Genomic DNA, 26,099 nt, shown 5'->3' with positions numbered 1-26,099 from the left:
ACAGACTGGATGAACTGTAGCTGCTTTAAATATGGGCCAATCTCATGCTGAATGTTTGCTGTGATGAAAAAAAATCATCAGATTTTCCTAGAAGTCTGGTACAAAATAGGATTAAATGCAGGTATCCCTTCAGTGGACAAGTTTTGATACCACTAGGTGTAGTTTATTCCTTTAAAAATAGCTTTATATATAGTTTATCCAGTAAAAGTTGTTAATGCCCCAACTTCAGGTGCAGTATATACTGTGTACTACATAAAGTTTAGTGCATTTATTATTTTAAAAATTTTCAAGAAATTATTCAAGTTGGTATACAATAATTTAAACTAAAGTCCGTCAGCACTTCATAATTCAGAGCCCCATTTGTAATCTTGCAGTAAACAACATTCCAATGCAACACAGTGGTTAATAAGTTGCTGAATCTGGTTATATAAGCTTGGCGGTCTATACTGAATGTGGGTGTTATGATGTTCATTCAGTCAGTTCTGATGTTCTGTTCCATTCTGAGCACCCGGCTGTGGCCTACCAACAGGAAGTAACCTTCAGAGGATGTATTTAAAAATGAATGAATCATACTCCTCTTCAAGATAATTTCTATCTTACCTGAAGGTCAAAGTCCAACAACCAGCTTTAATGACAATATTTCTCAAGTGGAATGGGATGCCAAAAACAAGAGGCGGGTCCATGAACATATGAAGTGACGTTCATTTAACAATAGGAAAGGAGGGAGAGATGAGAAATAAATGTACAGGAGGACACTCACCTCTGAAAATTTACTCTTTACGTTTTATTTTTCCCTCATATGTACATATAGTTACTTGAGATTTTGAGCAATGGCATCTTTGCATTAAAATATGAATGGCTATATTTTATTTCAAAATATCCATGCACTGATAACTGATAGGGATGGGATTTTTTAATGAGATGCTTTATTGTTTCTTATTTGAGGGGCTCTGCTATTGTACTGGAGGTCTTATCATGACAACATGGAATGATACGGTTGAGTAAAACGTAATTCTTAGGTCTAGAACAGGGGTGTCAAACTCCTTTTCAATGAGGGCCACATCAGCATAATGGCTGCCTTCAAAGGGCCAGATGTAACTTGAATGTAACTCAATGCAATGTAAAATAAATGTGAATAATCCTTAATGTTATATAACTCTGAATTCATTACTTATTGAAGCACTATCCAAATTTGAATGTGACATTTGCAACTATTGTAGGTTCTTTAAAAAAAAAGAAAAAAAGAAAGACCAACATTTTCCCCCCGTCTCTTCCAGGTGGGAAGGAGAACAAGATGCCCATCCTGATCTCAAAGATATTTAAGGGTCTGGCAGCCGACCAGACTGAGGCGCTCTATGTGGGTGACGCTATATTGTCTGTCAACGGGTTTGACCTGCGTGAGGCCACACACGACGAGGCCGTTCAAGCGCTGAAGAAGACCGGCAAAGAAGTCATCCTTGAAGGTGAGATATAGATTTTTCTGTTGAGTCTAAAATGTTCTTCCTTCAATTGTCCTCTTTTCCTCCTGCATTTGTTATAACGATCTCTGCTGGATGACAAAAGCATTGATAATGGCTTAATAGTGTAAAGCAGGAGAGGAAGAAGGAGCACTTCCATCTGCTCTGTCTGCACTCACAGGTCCAAAAGATCATGTGTGGGAGTGAAAGCAATGTCAGACACCTTGATATGCATTTTTGTTAAGATAATTGAAGGTGTTGTGAATACCCCCCCCCCATCCACATAGGGTATTTCAAACCAGCTCTCACAGTAGAGATGATGGATGTAATCACTGCACAGGGAATAAGTACAAACACATTTCCTCAATCATTCCAGTACAAATAGTGTAATGAAAAGGTCTGAATACACCCTTAATGGACATTCTTACCCACAACAGGTCAGTGGTCCACACGTTAAAGTGATATGCTGGTTTTAGCTCCCATCCTTTGGATACGTAGCTGGGTGGTGTATAATGAACAAAGAGATAGATAGATAGATAGATAGATAGATAGATAGATAGATAGATAGATAGATAGATAGATAGATAGATACATACATACATACATACATACATACATACATACATACATACATACATACATACATACATACATACATACATACATACATACATACGTACGTAATCCCGGAGGCAATTGTATATATCCACTGCCCAGGCATTACATAACAAATAATACTGGATAAACACCAGGAGACAGACACATGCAGCATTAACAGGACTTATATACTAAACTATAACTAAAATATAAACAGTATAAAATTAAAATATAAACAGTATAAAATTAAAAAAATATTACAGTATTAAAATATAAACAGTATAAAATTGAATTAAAATATAAAACAGTATAATAAATGAATAAATATATATATATATATATATTTTTTTTTATACTGTTTTATATTTTAATTCAATTTTATACTGTTTATATATATATATATATATATATATATATATATATAAACTGAACAAACAGATAGACCAAGAAAGCGACTCTTGACTTCCTCGGACACGTCCAAGTATGATGAGTTGAGCTGAAACAGTCAGAGGAAGGACTCACACCACCTCAGCGGACTATAGGCAGGTCTTCCCTCAACAACAAATGTTTTTGACACTGTTAGAAAGAACTTGAAGTTCATGTTAGAACTAAGAACTGTGGAGAACTTTTAGTTGAAGACCTGCTGTGTGTGAATCTGTGCAGAGGAGCTGGTAGATGTTTGCAGGTGTGCCTTTTTTTTTCTTCTCTAAATCGAACATATTCATGTGGTTTCCACACATAATGTGTTGTGTTTCTGTGGAAATATGACAGTGTTTGTATTTGATAATTTATTAAAAGATGTCAGCAACAGTGGGTGTGACCAACATCAGTGTCTCCCCCCATGCCATTTGGGTGGCCCGACCCCCTACCATAATCTCCTTCTCTAAAAAGAAAGGCCCAAAATGTTTTATTCAGGGACTCTACAGGCTCATTTCATTTCAGCAGAACATGAGCATCTTTTATGCACTTTGCTATCAAAGTGAACAAGGTGAATGTAATACATGACCTCAAGCCGCAAACGACTTGGTGATGTTTTAATACTGTTAGAAATATTTTTTAACAGTATTTTAACAGTATTTCTAAGCAGAACCATAAAATTTGGCACTTTGCAGTTTTGCAAAGTGTATTTGTCTTTCTATTCTCTGTGTAACAAAGTGTGTAGTTAGAGCGCTCCAGCAGCGATGTGAGTCGAGCAGATGCCTCAGACATAAATGTGTCTATGTCTGTCTATTCTATGAGACGAGAGCTTTCCTTCTGATATTTTTACACTTCTGATATAACTTTCAGATTTTCACTTCATAAAAACACCGGAATACGTAGGGAACAAAGTTTTTGTGTTGGCATTTTGATTCCGAACACAACCAGAAACACACATTTAATCGTCTCCATTATGGTGTTAAATGTTTTATGTGTGCATGGCAGCAAACGGGCTCTCACTACTGTGCTTACGGTCATTTTAATCACTCTTTTACATTCATAACACAGAAGACCTTCATTGGATCATTGAAAAACCGAATGTGAAAGCAGTCTCGATTAATTCTTGAATTTGTCAGGTAAACATTTTCACTACATTTTATGGATGGTTTTGTCAGAAGCCCGATGGATTTCTGCATTTGTAGCAGAATTTTTTCTTACTACATGAGCATGCCATGAATCCTGTACAATGGAATCATCTCAAAATTGTTCATTAGATTTTTTATTTTTTTTTTAGGTTTAACGGATTCCATCTGGGTATATATTCCACAGTTAGACCTAATTTTGTCATTATTCATGAGATTTTTAAGAAATGAAATAATTTTCATGTGACTCACAGTTGTTTCATAGGCATTAAACAGCAGAGGACGAGGCGGTAATGAGCGGCTCCCATATGTATGTGAAGAAATGCGAAAGTTTCCTCCTCCTGTTTAGCATAAATACAAATTAGTACGACCTAGTAGGACGACCTCTGGTCTTCTATGTTCTGCAACAATCAATGTGTGTGAAAGAGGAAACAGTGAGAGGATCATAAGCAGGTAACAAATCAAATGAATCTACAGAAACAACAACTGTCTTCGTCGAACGGTTGACATTTATGATCTGATTGTGTGTCTCTGAGTGTGTCTCATCTATTTTCTTTAAGAAAAAACATTTATTTAATACACGCACACACACACACACACACACACACACACACACACACACGGTTAGTCGGAAGACAGAGTTGGTTGCATGTCTGTCAATATCACATGTGTCAAACTCAAGGCCCGGGGGCCAAATGTGGCCCATCACATCATTTAATATGGCCCGCGAGAACATAAAAGGTCAGAGTGTCTAAAAATAAATACTCTAGGTCAAAAGTGTGTTTTAAACAAAGTTAACGTCCTAACTTGTGTCTGATGTTATTTTTCTTTATTGATTGATAGTTTGATCCTTGATTGATGGACTTCTGTGGGTTTAATAACCTGACAAATTAAAAGGATTTATGTTAGAACAGAGAAACAAGCAAACAGTTTTTTCTGTGCAGCTGTAATGTTTGTAACTTGAATAAGAAATAAATCCAAAGTTATTTAACATTAAGGAATAATTACATTTATTTTACATTACACTGACAACTTAACAAAGAGTCGGTTTCATCTGCCCTGATGTTTCCAGACACAGTTTGTTCTTCCTCATAGTTTTGAAGTTTCTATTGTTGAAGCTCCTGTTTGCCAACTCAGGACTCCTGATTTCACTCAGTTACTGCTGGTCACTGTCTGAACAGGAGCTGTTTGATCAGCCTGCAGGAAGAAATACAAACATATTAACTTCACAGATAAAGTACATTGGTTTAATTTTGTATAAAGTCATAACAAGACATTAATTTAGTTAATGGAGACATGATAGCACGTGCAGTAAATTGAGCTTATATTTTTTACCCAGTATTAAATGATGAATTTGGTTTAAACCTTACAGAACAGAAACAGAAACATTTTGCAATCAGATTTTACTTCATAATGAAAAGTTCAAGAAAATGATCTATTGGCTGTTTCCATTTTAAATTGATTTTTTAGTCTTTTCTAGTTTAATTTGGACACAATTCAGATCAAGATTGAAGATTTGACACCTCCGGACCAACAGAAGGACTTTTGTCCTATTCTTTTTTTTTTTAATAAGCACACAACTCTTCAAACTGTGGCTGGACCCTCATTATTAACTACCACATTTTTTGGACAATTCCTTTCACACAGGCTATTTATTGTGCATTTACTGTAGGTTCTGATATGAAGTCCCAGTGGACACAGTGGCGGCTCTTGTGCCGGTAATAATTCATGTTATAATGACATTTTCACCAGTAGAAATTGGTTCCTTAGTGCCCAAAGCAAGTGTAGATCTAAAGAACGTTCTCAGAGCCAACTTCAATTCTAACTGTTCTCTGACAGAAAAATACATTCACCTCTATGAATTGTGAAACTGCCTGTCCTTCATCAAATCCTTTAGTGGACTTAATTTTATATTGCATACAAGGCAGTTTTGATCCACAGCTCCAGTGTGATTCTACCACTAATGACTTTTTTTGAGAGTACGATCTTCAGATCTCTAGAAAGGAACCAAGACAACTAAAACCATCCAGTGTTATTATAAAATATATATATATTATATTATATTATATGTTATTATATATATATATATATATATATATATATATATATATATATATATATATATATATATATAATTATATATTATTATAAAACCAGTATTATTTGTTATGTAATGCCTGAGCAGTGGATATATGCATTTTCCTCCGGGATTAATAAAGTATCTATCTATCTATCTATCTATCTATCTATCTATCTATCTATCTATCTATCTATCTATCTATCTATCTATCTATCTATCTATCTATCTATCTATCTATCTATCTATCTATCTATCTATCTATCTATCTATCCTTTTCATGTCTATTTATGCCTCATTTTACGATATATTTTGTGCATTATTTCACACGAACCTAAATGAGAGCAAACTCATGTTAGCTCCAGATTATGTTCACTCATGTGCATAATGATTGAAATTATATAATATCAATTTTAGTCAGTGGTATGCAGAATAAAACCTGCACCCGTGCTTTAATGCACAGTACTACTATATTCCAGTGTGTATTCTTAATTCACTACTGAACCTATCACACATTTAAATTGGACAAAGACCCCCTAGGCTCGCAGCCACTCAAAGTTGGAAGTTGATTAAGGAGAGTGATTTCATCGATGCTGCCGACAAGTTAAAGCCTTTGGTCATGCTTTCTGTTGCACTAGAAATTGGGTCATTCCCATAATATTACATTACTATTGTCTGGGTAATTAACGCAAGAACCAGAAGACTGAAGAGTACAGACCAGCAGTTTGAATTACATTACATTTTGCTTTGAGGGCTAAAAACCACATTTCCTATCTACGAATTAAGCTCTTCAAGGACATCTGTAAATATAATGTGTTCCCTGAGAAGAAGATGGTGTTTGAAAAGTGGGGGTAGCAGAGAAACCCCAGCTCAGAGAGCTCCCTAATGTCGTCTGTGACTTTTAAAGATTTTTATTTTGCGTGTTCTTCTGATACTCCATCACTTTGAGACATAAGTTTTATTTGTAGTGAGGTTAGAAGTACAATGGATGATTTGAAATCATTTGCCTTTTTTTGATTTGTGGAAGATTGAAACATGTTAGGGTGTGATGTTAATGAAGAAACAAATAATTACTTCTACTTCTACTACTACTACTTCTACTACTACTACTACTAATTATAATTATTAGCAAAAATAATAATAATAATATTATTGTCAATAATAATTAATAATAAAAATTATTATTATTGTTAATAATAGAAACAATAATTTTAATAATTATTATTTTTTATTATTATTAGCAATAATAATAATAATAATAATAATAATGATGATGATGATGATTTGGGCATGTGTGACCCCAGGGAACCTACACATATTTTTAGTGTGCCATTAACTCTAATCATTAGAGCGTACACACGTAGTATTAGTTCCTCTGCTGTGTTGTGGGTTTTTTGCACCAAACACACACACACACAGCCACACACACACACACACACACACACACCAATGAGCGTGCGGGATGGAGTGAAGGAGGAGCAAAATGTTTTCATCTAATGTACGTTGGGCTTTACAGACCATAATAGAGAAACCCTGCTTTAAACCACACCGTACTGGTGTCCAGGGACGCAAGTGCGATTTTCTTAATTCACAGTTTCATATTCCCAGTTGTGCCATTGTACCAAGTTGCTTCACCCAGTCAGTGATGTGAAAGAAGGTGTTTGTGTTTAAACCATCATGGTAGCAGTACGGCCCAGTGTCTGAGTGTGTCTAACTTTAATGTCTTTGTAATGTGTGTTTTAGTTTGTCTGAAATGATAGTTTTGAGAGAAAGTTGTTAAATTCTACAGCAGGGCTAAATAGTATGAATTACACACTTTACCATAGTAAAGTTGCCTACTCATACCAATGCAGCAAGTGCTAAAAAAAAAAGAAAAGAATTACACATCATTTTCACTGTAGTTGATGGTGAGAGGCCCTGAGAAGTGAACGTACATGAACAGCAGTGGTTCACTACTGAGAAATATGTTTGAGAAAGGAGCTGATTTGGTTCCAAACAAGGAATGCACAGCAAATTGCAGGATCATATAAGATTTATGTTGAGCACTGTATTGTCCAAATACAAATAAGTGGTGCAGTATCTGATATGGAGATTTAGTGACCAGCCTGCAGCATATTTCCTGCAGTGCCAGAGACTTACGCCTAGATTCTCAGTCGTCTCTGTTTAGCAGCATTTTCAAAACATAAGAAAAACTTAGGGAACGTATATAGTACCTTCATATTTCTTCAAAAGATCATCAGTTGTATAATTACACATGGGGCATAGTATGCACAATACACACAGATCTGCCTCATACCAGCACAGTCATTGACCCTGGAATCCTAACCCTAGCATTTGGAATCAAGTTTTTATCATCAGTAGTTTACGAGTCATCAGCAAATGATTTTCTATTGTGGTGACGTAACTTCTCCCCTTTCTCAAACTGATGAAATACATTTGGATGACTCAGCGTGGCTTCAGCTCGGTGTTTGTTTTAGTGCTACGTCCCCAGCAATCTCATTAACTCGCCGAGACTCTACATATTTCCAGCTGTCAAACATATTTTTATGTCCCAGTTCAGTATCATGACCCCCCCCCCCATAATGGCTTTTTTTTTTTAAAAGAAGGACCTATTTTGCAAATGTTTGAGAATTTGACACCGATCCAGAATCTGCATCCTTATCTGAGTCTGCATTGAAGTTTAATCAGTCTTCTTTGTGCTGAGAACCATCCTTCCTTTGCACCACTAAAAAATACATTACAATGCATTCAAAACATCACTAACATTCAGTTCCAATTGATATTGTACAGTATATATACTGTATATATTATAATGAAGACTTCATTAGATCTGTGCTGAGTTTAACATAAATGATCATTGTTGTTGCACCATCCATTCTAGTGGAGGTGCAGAACCCCGTCAGCAGTGTGATGGTGTGTAAGCCTTACTTTATATAAACTGAGTTACTTCAGAGTTGCCTACTCCAACACGTACCTCGTGCATAAACTATATCACCTAATCACTATCACTATCTCGCTTCTGAGACAATATAATTGTTACTTAAACTTTCCACACTTAAAGCCTGAGTGAATCCCTCAGACACATCCCTGCAGCTTCCAACAAAGCCTTTCCACAGATCCATTGTCTCAATTAACAAAAAGAAATCTCCTTGATTTACTTTTTTTTTTTTTTTTAGGAATAAATACATGGAGGCCGTTCTCTAAATTTCAAATAATATCATAATCTAACAGGGCTGTGAAGAAGTCAGGTCCATTTAGTCTCACTAAATTGGCCGCCTAATGAAATTCTATTAAATCTGATTGTTCAGTTGATGTTTCAGTTCACCTTCACTGATCCTTGGCGAACTCGTTTGCAGATAAACTTTTTTTTTCTATGATTTTTTTTCTTCCTTGTGGGAATATTAAATGTCTATTTGAAACTGAATAACTAAAGAATTAAATGTACATTTAATACTAATACCCAAAATGATGTAGAAATTCAGCTTCTTTCTAATTGTATTTAGAAAGGAATTGTGGATTGTGGATTATTATTGTGATTACATCCCGCTTCAAGGCGGTGATGTATTGTAATTGTCAGTGTTTGTGTGTTTGTCCGTCCGTTTGTCCACCAAATATCTTTGCAGCCATTATAGATAGAAAGATGAAACAAACAGCACATTACTCAGGCAGCAAAGGGGATGAAAATGAGATGCTGACCTTCACCTTGAGAAAAGAAGTTCAAGGTCAGATTTCAACTTTTGTACACTCATGAACCGGATACGATAGAAGGACAAGGGAGAAGGCCGGTGTGAGTAAGACTGTAGATATAAAAAAAAACCAACTACCTTTGATCTACGGTCTTACTTTGACTGTAGATCAAAGGGAATGTGAGATGCCTGTTCTCATGGCTGTAGAGCTGAATGTTTGCCTTTGCCTTCTAGTTTTACATTCATTTTACATTACATTGAGTTACATCTAATTACATTTATAAGCGTTGATTAGAACATAGTGTTCTAAATCTAGTTACCAGTGGACAAATAGAGTATAACCACCAGAGTGGACGTCGCTGCAGCCTACCTTTAACCCTTCAGAAACAAAGCAGAGCTGCTGGATTATCAAGACATTGTTGTTCCTTCGCTAACAAAGGAATGGATTACCCATAAATAACACAGCTTTATTAAATTACTGTCCCTTCTGTGGAATCAGGAGGAGAGAGGGTCTTAACCCCATCGTAATCCGGGGCCCCCGATGAATCCGTGTGCCCTTCTGTTCCTTCATTACTGGCTCACATTTCACTGAACCGTCTTCAGTTTTTTTTGCAGCATGTGCATGTTGCAAATGGAGGAATGTGCAGTTAGAAATATGTGTGGAAAGATGTGTGTGTTGCAATTATTCAGAATAATAGATAAACACAAACAAAACAAAAATATGGCTTTATCAGCTTTTCTTAAAACTGCTGATGTACCAGCTTAAAAAAAAAAATCTTTACAGTCAACTTTCATTTTCTTGTGGGTCACAGATCTGCTGGAGCCTATCCCAACAGGATACACCCCAAAAGAGACGCCAGCTCAGTGTGACAAACAGAAACACATGCCATGACTATTTGACTATTTGTTTTAACTATTGTCTGTCACTTTTCCCATCACACATTAAGGAGAACCCCAAAATAAATAAACTTACTGTCTTTAAATGTTTAACCAAAAACAAAAACTTCCAAATTTGAGAAGGAAAAAGTGTCAAAATCTGCATCAGGACACTTTTACTTTCACTTTGTGGAATTAGGATAATTAACTTTCCTGACACGAGATGCTAAGTAATCAAATCTGTGCCTTGGCAGTATGTGAATTATTTTAAAAGTCTGATTTTATGTCCCCCGTTCTCCCTCACACAAACACACACACACACACACACACACACTAACACACACACACACACACACACACACACACACACACACACACACACACACACACACACACACACACACACACACACACACACACACACACACACACACAACCACACCTTACACTCAGTTTGGCATCTATCCATGGTTTTAATGAGATGGGCTGCAGGAACGATGAACCGATTTAAATCATTCAGAGCAGAGGAAATCTTCTTTGGCTGGCCGACACTTACAGAGAGACACACACATTCATGAGTTAAACACTGGACACACACACACACAAGCTGACAGCGATCACTGAAAAGCGACTTGGGTTTACATGTTATCAGTGTAAATGCGTTCACACACACGTATGAAATCAGGTGTAAACACCATTTTTTAAATTTATTTTTTTTAAATTTTATATGCTTATTAATTTTATATAAAATTAGTGGCACACTCTAGTTAGTTTGAAGGTTTGAAAAGAAATGTATCTATTCATTCATTCATTCATTCTTGTCACTCTATATCAAGCATTGGTAGTATTACCAGAAACTGTTTAAAGCTGCAATTTTATTTTATTTGTTATCTTTGTACAACACTTAAAACATAATGATCACAAAGTGCGGATGACACAATACACTCTACTGAACCTTCACTTCACTCCATTGGAAGAAGTTGCAGGAAAATAAAATAAATTGTTGGAGACGACTTAGAGAAAGATTTCACCACAGCTTCGTTTTTCCACTTGAGGCCCATTAATTGAGATTTTCATACAAGCTCCCCAGTGTTCTCCTTGGAACTTGTTCCTGAAGTTGTTTTTTTAAGAACTTTGAAGTGAAGATTTGTATGTTTTCAGTAAATTCTCAAATCTACAGACAGATGAGTCGAACAAAAAGCAATGATTTGTCTGAGTCACTCAATTTGCCTCCTCACTTCTTCCTCCACGTCTGTTCTTTTCTCTTGTTTTTGGCTCCAGAGTTTGTTTGAAATGTTTAAACAGTTTGTTGACCTTCCTCTGGTTGGTGCGGTGCGACACCATCCCTAATTCCCCCTGGGGGGGGGGGGGTCCTCCCCAGGAATTCATATGTGTTTCTCTAACTCTATGCGAATGTTAACTAAACCGAATAAGCCTGCATCATCGACGAAACATTTACGTGAATTTCTTTTACAAGCATAAAATTGATTGTGGAGCTAACGTCAGCTGATTTCAGCAACAGCATCATGATAGAAAGATTGATAAACGTATTATATTTTCTGTTATAGAATCGATGAATTGAAGATTTCCCCAGTTGGTAGTGTTGACGTTATTTCTGTTCATGCTATTGGTTACTGTTTTTGTATTTTTTTTATTTTTATTTTAAAAGAGCACTTTCAAATGACAATGTCATCTTCTGTTACTTTCGGCCTCAATCACATATACAATATATACAATGACATTATCATAAAAGTAATCAGTTTTTATGTTGCTCTTTTAAGTTTTTTTTAACGCTTTAAGTGTGTAATAATGTATTTACAAAAAAGCAACTCAAGAAGATGTCATATATATATATATATATATATATATATATATATATATATATATATATATATACTGTATATATATAATTAAAAAAACAGGAAAAAAATTATATATAAAAATAATAATAATAAAAACACAAACAAACGTACTGTTTTACCAACATGTAAACCAATGCGATTCTTATTTTAATTCACTTTTATTTACCTGGATCGACCTCATTAAACTTAATGGTAACCAGTGTTCCATTGTGGTTTTACGGGGCCAGTCTGGCCCCTCTCTCCTCGGTGGTGGAGGAACATGGGGGTCAATTATTTGCCTGACATGGTTTACTGAGCCAACTGCATGCTTCTGAGGTCACTGACTGGCCAATGGCATTCCAGCGGCTCCCACGGTAACCGGCAGTGAGGGGGCTGGGGGGGGCGGTTTGTTTTTTCCAAGTACATCAGCCTGCTTGTGTTCTGATTGGATAACAGTCACATTGTTCCACAGAGTCCATAACTCGTCAGTGCGTGGGGTGTGTGGGGCTTTTCTCTGAGGGATTTATCCATCAATAGACGGTTTGTCCACTCACTGTTAGAAAACTTGACCCTGTATGTTTGGACCGTTTGGAGCGTCCAGCGTTGGGATGGGATGGACAGACGGTCTCCAAAGTGTGATTTTAAGTGAATCGTGTCAAAAAGAAATGACTGAAAATGTCCCTTTAGGATTTGTGAGATTTGATATAAAGACTTGAAAAGGAAAAGATTAGTGGAAGATTCAGCAGGAAAAGCAAAGAACACCCCCACTACTGACACACACACACACACACACACACACACACACACACACACACACACACACACACACACACACACACACACTGGCTGCCAGATAAGCTAAAGTAATAGCAGTGCCATCTCAGCTAATTTTAGCTCTGTATTGAATGTGCCACCGCTGGTATTCATGGCAACATTTCTGTCTGAGCTTAGCTGTATGTTTAATCTCTCTGTATCATCTGTCTCACTATTCCTTATTCACCATTCTTACTCTGTATCTGCTTTTACCCCCCCCCCAGTCTCTCTTTTCCGTGTCCATTCCATTCCTTTGGATTCTCCATCTCTCTCCTTTTCAGTCGTTACTCCGTTTGAGAGCGTCTGTATCTCCTTCAGGTTGTTATTTAGAACCACGGCTAAACGCCCAACGTTTCTAAGCTGTACTCCTCTCTACATATATTTTTGGAGGGTAAAATAGTCGAGTAAATCCCCCCCTTTGACCTCCTCTGATTGTCTCTGAGTGAGTTTTTTTCTTTCATGAGACACAAAAGTGCTTTAAACAGTCTGTAAGTGTGTGGGAAAAGTGTATGGGGAGGGTTCACAAACGTTTAAATTACTGTAATAAGATAAATACCGTATTGGCCCGAATATAAGACGACCCTGATTATAAGACGACCCCCTCTTTTTCAAGACTCAAGTTTGAAAAAAGACTTTTTGAACACCAAATTGAATTTTTATACAGAAAATCTGAAACAAATGATTATAACAATATATTCGAGGGGAAAAAAGCGTGTTATTTTGCCTCATTCAAATCTGCAAAAACTGTCTATCACATCTTAATATCTGAACATTTAAATTTGTAAAGTACAATCACATTTTGTAAATGAATGGCTTCTGGGTTTTGAAATATAAATAAACCAGTCTACTGTGATGAAACAACAAAATTGCAATAAGTGCATTACGTACGTAAACCATCATCATGACTTCTCCTCAGCTGCCGGTTAACCTGGCCGATCTTCGACCCACTTTTCTCCAGATTGTCGCGACGTTTCTCCGTTTTCTGTCATCTCTTCTCGTATTTTCTTCTTTTTTCTTTCTTACCGCTGTTTTTATTTTTCTTCTTCGGTCACAGGGGTTCGCTTTGGCCTGGGAAATGACGTTCAGCGTTCGCTTTAAGATATCTGGCGCCATCTAGCGTTGTGAATGAGTATAACGTCTAGACCCCGAATGTAAGACGACCCCAACTTTAATTCAATTTCAAACTTCAGCTCCAGTATAACTAAATTAAACTCGTTTTTTTTCATAGATCTGCAGGAAAAGCCTTTAAAAAACATTTTTTTTAAAAAATCTGCATCTTTCATCTGAGAATGAAGGAGAGAAAAAAGGGGGAGATCAAACAACAAACAGATTGGAGATTAAGGCCAAAAGCAGGAAGGAAAATGTGAGTTTTCCAAAGAAAAACATGGTGATTGGAAGAAGATGAACTCTCAGTTGACTCAGAGGACCTGCTCAGTTTTTAATTTTCCACATTTTAGGTTTTGCTATTTTCTCCAGCGACTGAAGCCCCCCCTAATTCTCTAAATCCCTTAAAGCCTCTGCCAGCTTTTGAATGTTAGCGTTTGAAACAGAGCCTGGGAGTCTTTTCTTCTCTAAATATTCTTATTTAAGTTTCCTTAAAACACTTTATCGGTTTCAGGTTTCTGAGCGTCAGTCTGTTTCAGAACGAATACGACTGGTTTGAAACAGAAACTGGATAACAGTTGTGTTTTAACGGATGAGCTGGAACGTTGAACATTCTGTGACATCGTTTCTCACCGGGGGAGACGACGTTTATGTGAAGATGGGAGTCGACCAGACGGACACCTGTGGGTGAAAGCTGCAAAACAGACTTAAAAAAAAAATAGAAGTTTCATATTTAACTTCAGGTTTTGTTCAATCTGTGAGTTACGGAGGATTATTTGTGCATTTTTCTGAAATATTTGATAAGTAATAATCAAGAACAACCGTAACGACGTCCATGATGTTTGAACAAATCACTCCAGTCTCCCTCTGGGTGTTGGCGTCTCTTCACACTCGTCCCCTGAAACCAGAGCCCAGCCCTCAGCCTCCAGCCTCCTGCCCCCCCCCCCATGTCCTCGGGGCTATTTTTACCCCAGCAGCGGCTCCCCCTGCCAAACCCATACCACAGCCTGTTGGACTGGAGCTGCGTGTGTGTGTGTGTGTGTGTGTGTGTGTGTGTGTGTGTGTGTGTGGTAGCCTCAATTTTGCAGTCATTTGCAAACAGAGCAAAATTATGTTAGAATAACTTGTAAAATAAATACTGTGCAAATTTTCCAATTATTGCCACTTATGTCTCTGGCTGGAAAAAAATACAACACAGGAATAAAAGGCTTACTTCTATGGTGCATTTTAAATATAGAGAATTCATACTTTTTAGTTTAAATATTTTTTATTTATATGGGATTTATGGAACCAAACGACCTCAGACACAGCGGGAAGAAATAAACGTATATAATATACAAAAAACACAGCAAGTCATAAACAGCTTCGTCAGAGCTTTTTAAACAGTTGTTTTTATGGATTCCATAAAGGTTTTTTAAAAATTATTATTATTATTTCCAAAATGAACAACCTCCCACTCAAGAGTCTTCATTTTTCTTCATTATTTTGAATTTAATTGCAGAAATTTAGTTTCATTCCTGGAATGTACTGAATCCCACGTGTATAGACTATGAACAGATAATTTAAAGTTTGTTTTTCTTTAATACACATTTAGCATTTTAAGGCAGCATTCATGATGAAAATAAAATATAGATACTGAAAATCTGTAGATGTTTTTATGTGGTTTATGAGTTTTTCACGCATGTTTTCTTCTTAAATTTGATTTTAAAAAAACCTTGATTATCGGTTGATTCCTAAACTTGAAGGTTTTTAAATGAACTTCCTGAGTTCCTTTCCTCTCCCGCCTGGATTCTCTCCTAGTTTTATCTAATTCCCCGGCCTCCTCTCGTTCCGCTGTAGTGAAATACATCAAGGAGATGTCGGCCTTCTTTAAAGGTTCGGGGTCCCCCGGGGCTCCCCCACCTTGGGACTCGCCCCCCTCCACACCTCAGAGGGGCGCTGAGCTCTCGCCCGCCGAGCTGAAGGAACCCCGAAGCGTCCAGCTGAAGATGTGCCAGGTGTCGCGGAAACAGTGCCCCCCGGACACGGAGAACAGGTACTGCACGTCAGAACCTGTTTTTGATTTTCACTAAAAAAAAAATCTGAAGAAACTTGTTTGAAGAGAACGTTTTAAACACGGACTCCATTCACAGTTTACTCCTATATTCTGGTCTGAACCTTCCTCTCTCACCCTTTTTCCTGTTTGCCCCTAACCAGCTTGTTTTTTTGCCCTCCTTCTTGCCTCGCTCTTCTCTCCTCTATCAGGTATTTCGAGGTGATTTCATCCAACAGAAAGAACTCTGTATTCCTGCGCGCTAAGGACCCGGCCATGGCCCAGTCTTGGTTCAACGCCATCCAGTCTGCGTCTGTCAACCTGTTACCAAAAGTCAAGGAGGAGCTGAAGGTCCTGCAGCCGGGGGTGGAGGTGAAACACCTGAGCTGGATCACCGAGCAGGTGAGCAAGGAAACAAGCTTTCAGAAAGAAGAACGTTTTGTTGTTGCGGACGCTTACATTGAGTTCTATCGTGTGTGTGTGTGTGTGTGTGTGTGTGTGTGTGTGTGTGTGTGTGTTGTGTGTGTGTGTGTGTGTGTGTGTGTAGGTGACCCAGGGGCCAGAGAAACCCGTGCTGGCCGTGCTGACCGACAGAGACCTGCTCCTTTATCCCGTCTTACCTGAGAGCAAAGAGAGCTTCAGCAACCCCACCAAGGGCCACCCGCTCATCGCCACCAGGTTCACATGTTCATACGGACACGCGTGTGTCCACACACCTCACCTACTACTGTATCAATACACTCTCGCTCTCTTTTTTAACACAAGTGGAATCGGATAAAAACACACATTTGGATTGCGTTTCGTCGACGTGTCCCCCGCCCTGAGCGGGTTTTAAATGAACAGAGTTTTTCCTGGACGGGTTGACCGATTCACGGTCACTCTTTCCACGACTGGCTGACATTTCATCACATCCATACGGAACACATGAGTGGATCTAGAAGATATTTTTCCCTTCCTGTTTTTCCTGAATCCACTTTTTGATTCTGCATCACATTTTTCCCGACCCTGAAATGCTTTTATTTTGTCACTAACTCCATCGTCTTCTGTCTCCGTCTCAGACTGGTCCACTCCGGCCCCGGTAAAAGCTCTCCTCTCCTGGACTGCGACCTTTCGTTCGGACTCCGTTCTGGGACGAAGCAGGGCGTGGAGACCCACGTGTTCCGGGTGGACTCTCCCAAGGAGCTGTCCGCCTGGACTCATCTGCTGGTGGAGGGCTGCCACAGCGCCGCCGAGCTCATCAAAGAGGTCACCACAGGTACGGGGATTCCTTCTGACAGGCGGACGTGTTTGAGTTCTCGCTTCACAGTTTTCTTTACATGCAAACGGAAAGGTCACATTGACAGTTAAATGGAGCCGTCTTAGACTCACACAACCACCCCTGGTGGGGTTAGACTGTGTGTAGATGAAAGTGGTTCTCATGGAAAAGGCCTCTTTCTTTATGTTCAGTCTCAGAAACAAAAGGATTTCATTACATTAGAACCATTAAATTCAATATTTATATCTGTAGTACTTCTGAGTATTTATATCTGACACAAACTGATATAATCCACAGACAATAAATCTGTTCTTTGTGATTCTATTCAAAGGAAAATTTCAAGAGTTTTATTGTAATAAAACAGCAGATGGTGGTAATCGATTATTTCTGTGATTACATTTCCGATCCCTGTAATCCAAACAACCTGCCAGCATCTCAATGTAATAATATAACAGGAGCCCGTCTGTCAGAGCAGGATTAGCACCAGCACTTTGTTCTTTATTCTTTAGCTTTTTAAAAGGATTTATTGTTATTTTTTATCATTTGTCCTAAAACAGAATACTTACATTACACTGCCCTCTGCTGACAGCTTGAGGTGATGCAGGTGACTTTCCCTCAAAATATTAATTATTTCAATAACAGAATTTTTTTCATTTTCCATTCATCAAGGTTTAAATATCTTCTCTTTTTCCTTAAAAATAAATATTTTCTATCATTTCACTCTCAGTCTACAATTTGGTTCATCCACTTATTCTTATATCTTCTTCCTACGCTCCTTCTATGACTTATGATGCTTCTTTCACGTTCTTATGCTTCCTTTTTATGTTATGTGTACCGTTGTTGTAATTCATTATGTAATCATGTAATTTATGGAACGTCTTTTTGTCTCTGTCAATCACTGCTGTGTGTGTTCATTTGTTTTTTGTTTTTTTTCCTAACCTGGCAGCCTGTAGTTGGAACGGGAAGGAGTGCACCCTGGGAGTGCACATCGATGAAGGTTTTACACTATTCACAGAAGAAATGGGCGTCAGGAAAAGCGTTCTGCTCCAGCAGCCCTTCGAGCGTCTAAAAATGTCTTCAGACGACGGAGTTCGAATGATGTTTCTCGACTTCGGAGGTCCCGAGGCGGAAATAGTAGGTTTTCAATGGATTCCTGATTGTGTATTATATATTTTCAGATATTTGAAGCTTAGATTCATTTTACTCACACATTTAAGCTAACAAGTTTTCAAGTTTTACGTGAAATAGTTGTTTTACATCACATCAGTGTGATATCTGAATGCTTTTCTTCTCTTTCCCCCATTTTCTGTCTCTTCTTTCAGCAACTTGACCTCCACTGTTGCCCCAAGACTCTAGTCTTCATCATCCACTCTTTCTTGTCAGCTAAGGTCAAGCGGCTCGGCCTCCTGGCATGATAACAGCCACCCCGAACGCCAACGGTACGAATATTCAATAAGACACAGACAGAAGGAGGACGAGGCTCAGGAAGAGAGACTGTGCAGCCCCGTCTTCACAGACCTCTGACGTGATGAACGTCTCCGGTCAGGCACCTCCTGGTCCGTCCAGGGGAATAAAAACTGCCACAATAACGGACGTTTGTTGAACTAGTTATAAGGTAAAGAGATTTTCTTCTTCTTTTTTTTTTATAGATGCCATTAAAGGGAACCGACACCTGTCACATCCGTTACCATCACTTACGACGCTTCACGATGGCAAACTGCGACAAAACGCAGCTCGCATCGGAATACTTTTTTTAAGTCTCAAATATTTTCACGGCGCTGCGCTCCATTGTTCAGTTTGGGGGGGGGGGGGTTTGTCGTTCCCTGAGTAACTGCAGGCCTTTTGTCACGAGCATCTTTTCATCTTTCAATCTGCTTTATGTGCCGCCAGAAGTCGTAACAAAAGTTATTTTAAAAAAAACGAGAGAAAAAAAAAAAAACGTCCTTGATTGATTTTTTTGGACAAACATTTTCTTGATGAAGGCAGCTTCAGCGGAGTGACAGAATGACACGACTGATCACTACATGATCAATAGTCTGTTGCTGAAACAATGCACAGAATGCAACCATGAGAAGACGTGTTTTTTTTTTTTTTTTATGCAGATGCTTCAGTCGCCTTTTCTCAGAAACTGCGTGCCTTTTGTTGAGGGAAAAGACATTTTTCATTGCAGCGCAGCATGTTTTATCTTATTTTCCTCTCCTATTTTTAAGTGTGCTCATAACCCACAGCCTAACGAAAAGAATGACTAACAGAGTATACAGTAATAAAAACATTTAATATAACAGAATAAATAAAAAAACTTTCCTTACCAAATGACTCAGCTCAGCTAATTCATGAATAAACTACCAGACAAGTGCGGAGTTAAGCTCTTATTATAATTTAAAATGTTCTGATATTTGAAAAGTCCCTTCAGATTCTTTATAAAGCATCAATCATCTGTCTTCAATCATTTGACCAACATTTAAAGATTTCAACTTACCATATTCAAGTTTTTTTTTCCTTTTATTTGTATCAACAGAAAATCCCAAGACTTCATTAAACGTCATTGTATTAATATATATATTTCAGAACTAAACCTGTTTTCTTTCAAGAATAAAATGTATTATATTCTTATTTAAACTAAGGTGTGCCTTTCAGGGTTGTTTGTATATAAACATGTAATAAACTTTGTTAACTTTTACGGTTTGTGCGTGAGTTTTATTGATGCTGCCTCCAAAGCCCATTTTATAAGTTTTGTTTCATTCATCTTCTCAGTTTTTGATATATTTTTTTAGATTTTTAGGTTAGATTTGAATTTTTTTTTAAAAATGACACAATTATGAAAGCAGTGGAACATTTTAAGAACCGGAGATTCCTTCAGAAGTCGAAGGAGAACAAAAACAGCTAAAACTGGAGTAAAAACTGGATTTACTTCACGAAAGTTGTAAAATATATTCCACATCTGCGTGTTGTATTGGCTTTTAAAGTCAAATATTCTAAAGTCAGTCCTAACGTGCTTCATTTCCAGCTGTAGGTTCTAATGTCACGTCTCTAATGTCATTATTTAGCATTCCCAGTTGGTGGTCTGAAGTTGTGTTGTGTATCGGTTGTAAAATCTAAACAGAGTGTTTGCATCGACCTCAGCTCGCTCCCCTCCAGTTGAGGGTGTTGCCATGGTGACGATGGGGAACTTCTAGAGACAGGTCCGCGCATGCTCCCTTTCCTCTAGAAACGACGGTTTTTGCTGCTGAAATTGCCAATCAGCCTCATTGATCTGTCAGGGAGGGGGAGGAGATTGTATGAATATATTTTGATTAACAAAAATGGAAGGGCACTTAGGAGGGGGAGGAATGGGGAGAAAAGTGGAATAAAAAATATGTTAGTAAATGAAGGGTTGAGGAGAATATGTTCCTCCTGATAGAATGCGCTCTGTAATCCGTGTGTGTGTGTCGGACGCTGGAGAGCGAACACCATTACACACAAGGACAAAGACAAAAGACTGACTGCAAATGAGATCGTAAGAGGACTCAAGCATTTTTCCAATCTGGCATTATGTTATTCATTTGAATTTCCACAGACAAATGAATGGAAAGAGTTGAACCAGATGTGCTGATCAAGAAATTCCTATTTAAATAAATGAAATTTGTTGTCTAGCTTGAACTTAATTTGCTCAATTTTGTCTAATTCTCTAATATGGAATGGAAATGTCAGATTAGTAAATTTCACTTTCAACTGTATTATCAAACTACAACCAATGCAGTCACAGACTGCAACACCCTGCGACACCCCTGAATTCAAAATTTTACTCTGACTTAACTTGCATAGGTTAAAGATCAAAACTAGTGCTCTGACTTACTGTCATTGATCAAAGCACTAGGTTTGATCTATGGTCTTACACTGGCCTTCTTCAATGTCTTCCAATCTTATCCGATTCCTGAGTGTACAAAAGTTGAAATTTGACCTTGACCTACTTTTCTCAAGGTCAAGGTCATTATCTCATCTTCATCCCCTTTGCTGCCTGAGTGATGTGCTGTTTGTTTCATCTTTCTATCTGCAACGGTTGTGAAGATATTTGGTGGACTAACGGACGAAAACTGACAATTACAATCCATCACCGCTTTGAAGCGGGACGTAACAAGGCAGTCAGAGACTGAAACATCCTGCAACACCCCTGAATTCAAAATTTTGCCCTGACCTACTTTCATAATTGTCGCAGCAATGAATTCTGTATTATACTATGGAGTATGACCTTGACCTTGTTTTCCATAAGTGAAGGTCATCATTACATGTTTGTGCCTCTGGCTTCCTGAAAAGGTTGCTTTTTGTTTTGTGGTTATATATCATCAGGTTTCAGAGATGTGCACCTAAAAAGGTATAAAAGAAAAAAAATTGACCTTGACCTAGTTTTTCAAAGTCAAGGTTTTGATCTAATTTTCATCCCCTTGCCTCCCTGAATAGAGCACCTTTTGTTTTGTCTTTATATCTCATCCGGTTCCTAAGATATATGCAAAAAATGTAAAAAAAATCTAAATCTGACCTTGACTTAGTTTTCTCAAGGTCAAGTTAGTCATGTCATTTTCGTCCCCTTTGCTGCCTGAGTAATGTGCTTTTTGTTTCACCTTTCCATCTGCAACGGTGGACGGACGGATGAACACATGAACACTAACGATTACAAGACATCAGCGCTTCACGGGACGGAACAATAAAGCTTCATGGTCGGATTGGAACGTTGTTCTTTCTGTATCGTTGTGAGCGTGGGGACACATGTTGTCTGCAGGGATGAGAAAAACCTCTAAATGTAGAAAACAGTTTGGTGGTGGACGATTCGTCCAATTTAAATAAATGAAAATACAATAAAACTGTCAGATGATGCAGCTTTATAAATATGTGCTGGAAGAAATGAGATATTATATGTTGTATTTGATGCACTAAAATGTCATAAATTGATTAATTATTTGAAAGGTTCCAGTGAACTTTCCAACAGCGGGGTTTATTTCCCATAAGCTTTATGGCTTTGGGGAAAAAAATAGCCCTCTCTTCAAATTTAATGATAATTTACGACAATTTTATTCCTCTTTAAATAATAAAATTATGATTAAAATATAACTATATCGTATTCCTTTGCAGACAATGATGATTCATATATTATTTTAATGGTGAGCGTTCATGGTGGATATGATGACATTTGTAATACCAAGTTTATGTCCTATGAGTACAGCTTATACTTTTGCACTTTGTCACTCATGCAAGCAACAGTTTTAGAGAAAAAGAAATGATTATTGCTGAAGCTGTTGATTACTTAGACTTTTATGGTGATGTTTCTGTCTCATCATCTCCTTCATAAAGAAGTCAGTCATCAGCATAATCTCCATTATCATCAACGTCTCCATAATTGTTATAATGGAAACCTGTCCTCGGGTCTGATTGGATCAGTAGAATGTACACAGATTAGCAGTGGTTGTAAATGTAAATCCTCACATAAAACCTTCATAGTTTATTGAAGTACTTGAAAAGCCAGTTTTTAATGTTACTTTCAACCATTAATTACATTCTAGAGGCAGGTATACTGCATGTTTAAGATAAGATAAGATTTTCTTTATTGATCCCAAACTGGGAAATTTAAAAATAATTTTAGGTTTTTCTCGGATGAGAGATTAAATGTCTTCAAGCTTTTCCCACAATTCCAGTCGACTTAATTCAACGCAAATATCTGTAAAACGTGATCATCCTCTGAAAAACAGCAACATCCTGCATATTGATTTTTCTATCTGTCACGTTTGGGTTCAGACACAAACGCATCCTCAATACGCAAAGTTTGATATAGAATTTATTGATTATTGAGTGATATTTGAGGATGGAGATGGAAGTGGGGGTAAGAAGGCAGATAGAGAACGGTGGCAGGGGTGGAGCACAGGAGCTCACGGGAGACACTTTCCTGAAAGGAAGTGGAAAAACTGACAATTTCTAATGGTAGAAATAACCCTCAACATAATAAAATGATCCTGAGCAGAGAGACTCGCCGGATAAAACTGTCTGTATTTATTTTACAGTGAGTTTACTTTTACTTTTTTCAACCATCTCTTCATCATTTAAAAAAAATAAATCTCCATTCACAGTAAAAAAAAAAAAAAAGCCTGAAGAAATGGAGGACAAACAGCAAAAGAAGAAAATGTACAACGTGCACCTCGACAATGAAGTCATTTAACTGTCAGACACTTTCTACTTAAGTGATTTAATTAAATCAGAATCCGTCTGAACAGCAGCTTGTTCTCATCCTTGAGAACACTCATTATAAAAAAAAGTATATATTTATAAAACTTAATGTAGCTGCAAGAGGACAAAACTTATATAAAACTTAAATTAAACTTATGAAACTTATAAAAAAAACTTATAAAAACTTACTTGGGAGATCTGTTTATATGATAGTGTTATTGTATATACTGTATGTGCTTGAGGCTTGAATGTAACAGAATGTGACGTCATTTTGAATGAGCTCTTTCTGAATAAAAAAAGTTAAATAAAATTAAAAAAAACACTCATTATAGAAAGCAGCATATTAATTTCATTTTTGAATTTTAAAACTAAATGACTGTAAAATTAAAAAAAAGAGTAAATTATCCTCTAAGTCAACTGATTACTGAATCAAATGGTTATAAAAAGCATCTTCCTCTTCTGCCAAAGTGTAAGATTAAGTCCAACTAAGTCAAGTCCACACACAGGTTCCATGCAGGTTGTGTGTTACATTGCAGCATCATGACAGGTTAAAATATCCTGCATTGTGCATTGGAGCAGACAGATGGCAGTGGAGGACTGGGGGAGAACAGGAAGAGCCCCCCCCCCCCCTAGCTTTGGATGTGCTGTTAGGAACAGTAGGGGTCCCTGTGTCTCCACACAGAAGAATCATGTTGGTGCTCAGCAGGGAGATGGAGACTGAGAGTGTTTAAGCTTTGATTGGTCCTGACCTAATTCAGAACAGGACATCCCACAATATTCAATACTCTATTTCTTGTTTTCCTTCCCTCTATCTTGCTTTTTCTCTCTCTCCTGTTTGCACAAAAAGGAACTAGAGAGAGGAAAAGAGGGCAGGAGATTAATGCTGAGGCTCGAGCCGAGCAATTCATATTCCAATTTGAAGAGCATGTTATCTATTTTCTCACACTCCGTCTTTGTGCTTCTTCCTCCCTGAGAGGCTTCAGGAATCAAAGCCCGTTTCAGCAGGAATCAAACAGGACTTTCAAGGAACCGGTGACAACATTTAGTCTGGGCTAAACATTCTCAACTCTGCACAGACTCCAAAAGGAAAACAAGTGCACAATCACGCTCACATCCAGCTCGGCAAACCATGTCAGATGCGTGCATGGAGGGGTGTGTGGATGTGGGGGGGTTAGAGCGAGGCTGTGTCATTGGACAATCATTCATCCAAGCTTAATCAATCTAGGTTGTTTGATTCAATTCAAATTGCCTCCCAGGCAGAACGAGAAGAGGCAGAAAATGAGAGCAGAGCTGAGCCGACTCTTTCCAAGTTTGACAATTCTTCTCTCCATCTCTTGTCTTCTACCCCCCCACCACCACCACATCCACCACCCACCCTTCTTTTCTCCTCTCTATCATTCTCACACTCTCACAGCTACTCATTTCATGCTGAGGCATAGCGGTATTTTTTTTAAATAATATTGTTATTCTACTGTATGTCTTTAAGACCAGGTTAAGGTTATTAAATATGCCAAAACGAATTGTATTTTTTGCTCAAGTAAGCTCCTTGGAAATATTCCATCAGGCTACCCTTTTATTCTTTCCAAATGTAGTTATGAATTTTAAAGTAGACTTGTATTACAGAGTGTGAGAGAGGTGTGTGATCAGAATACTGAATAAAGCACAGATTGGAATTCCTTGTTCCTGGAACACTGAATGAGGGGGGGTGGGACCGATGTCAACAGAGAGATTTAAAAAAAAAAAGAGGACAGAGAGAGACAATGGAGGTTAATATCAGCAGCTGGTGTTAACAAGGATGCTTAACTTTTTTCTTTTTTTTTTAAATTTGAAGTATTGACAATGGGGCCAGAATATTTCTAGGGAGGTGTGACATCAGAACATCGCAGAAAAATGAGTGTAAAGTATAACGACTGGAGGGAATTAGAATAGAATTGTTTGATTTGACAAAACAAAGCAACACATTTTCCCTTTCCGCCCATGCTTTATGGGCCTAAACTGCCTTTTTTTTAGATTGCAAAATCATTATATAGACATTCACAACCACTCTACCCCCCCACCCCCCCACCCCATCCCATTCTGTCTTCAGTTTTTGGTATTCATGAGCATATGCTCCTGTGTGAAGTCCCCTGTCAATAAATATGCACAGTCTTAATTGTTCCCATCATAATTAGAGTACAGTTCTGTTCTTTTTGGCTCAGGTGTATGTTAAAAACTCTTTCTTTTGTTTGTGGTTTGGCACCTCTGATGATTTCCATGACAATCATTTGAGTGAGCGAGGAAGCAAGAAAGAGGGTGGGTGGTGGTGGTGGGTGGGTGGGTGAGTGGGTGGGTGGGGGTCTGAGTGGAAAAGAGAGAGAGAGAGAGAGAGAGAGAGAGAGAGAGAGAGAGAGAGAGAGAGAGAGAGAAAGGAGGTGAGAAACAGTTGCTGGAATAGAGCCCCCATCTCAATCTGAATAGCTTATTAATAGAGCTGGTCCCAGGCAAACAGATGGCAGCTGCCAAAAAAACAAACATAGAAATCACAGAAATGAAAAAAACCCTAATTCAATTAGGTGGGACGCATTCCTCACTGCAGCACTTATTGAGCAGTTTCCATTAATTTGATAATCC

At 37.9% G+C, this 26,099-nt stretch overlaps 1 protein-coding gene across 2 annotated transcripts in view; it reads left to right on the top strand.

Annotated features, from left to right (window-relative positions):
* The window catches only part of snta1 (syntrophin, alpha 1), a 28,096-nt gene extending 8,119 nt beyond the window's left edge, over window positions 1-19,977 (top strand). The window contains exons 2-9 of one of the 2 annotated variants that reach the window (XM_068315305.1): window positions 1,278-1,463; window positions 15,850-16,045; window positions 16,255-16,444; window positions 16,590-16,720; window positions 17,101-17,297; window positions 18,244-18,431; window positions 18,620-18,736; window positions 18,947-19,977. In XM_068315305.1, the coding sequence (XP_068171406.1) occupies window positions 1,278-1,463; window positions 15,850-16,045; window positions 16,255-16,444; window positions 16,590-16,720; window positions 17,101-17,297; window positions 18,244-18,431; window positions 18,620-18,712 (1,181 nt within the window). In that variant the 3' untranslated portion in view covers window positions 18,713-18,736; window positions 18,947-19,977. Of the gene's footprint in view, window positions 1-1,277; window positions 1,464-15,849; window positions 16,046-16,254; window positions 16,445-16,589; window positions 16,721-17,100; window positions 17,298-18,243; window positions 18,432-18,619 lie in introns of both variants that reach the window. The other variant, XM_068315304.1, reaches the window with a different exon arrangement.
* Window positions 19,978-26,099: the final 6,122 nt, after the last annotated feature.

Source organism: Antennarius striatus, chromosome 5 (genome assembly GCF_040054535.1).
Source record: "Antennarius striatus isolate MH-2024 chromosome 5, ASM4005453v1, whole genome shotgun sequence".
Lineage (NCBI taxonomy): Eukaryota > Metazoa > Chordata > Actinopteri > Lophiiformes > Antennariidae > Antennarius > Antennarius striatus.
This window is presented reverse-complemented; position numbering and strand designations above follow the sequence as displayed.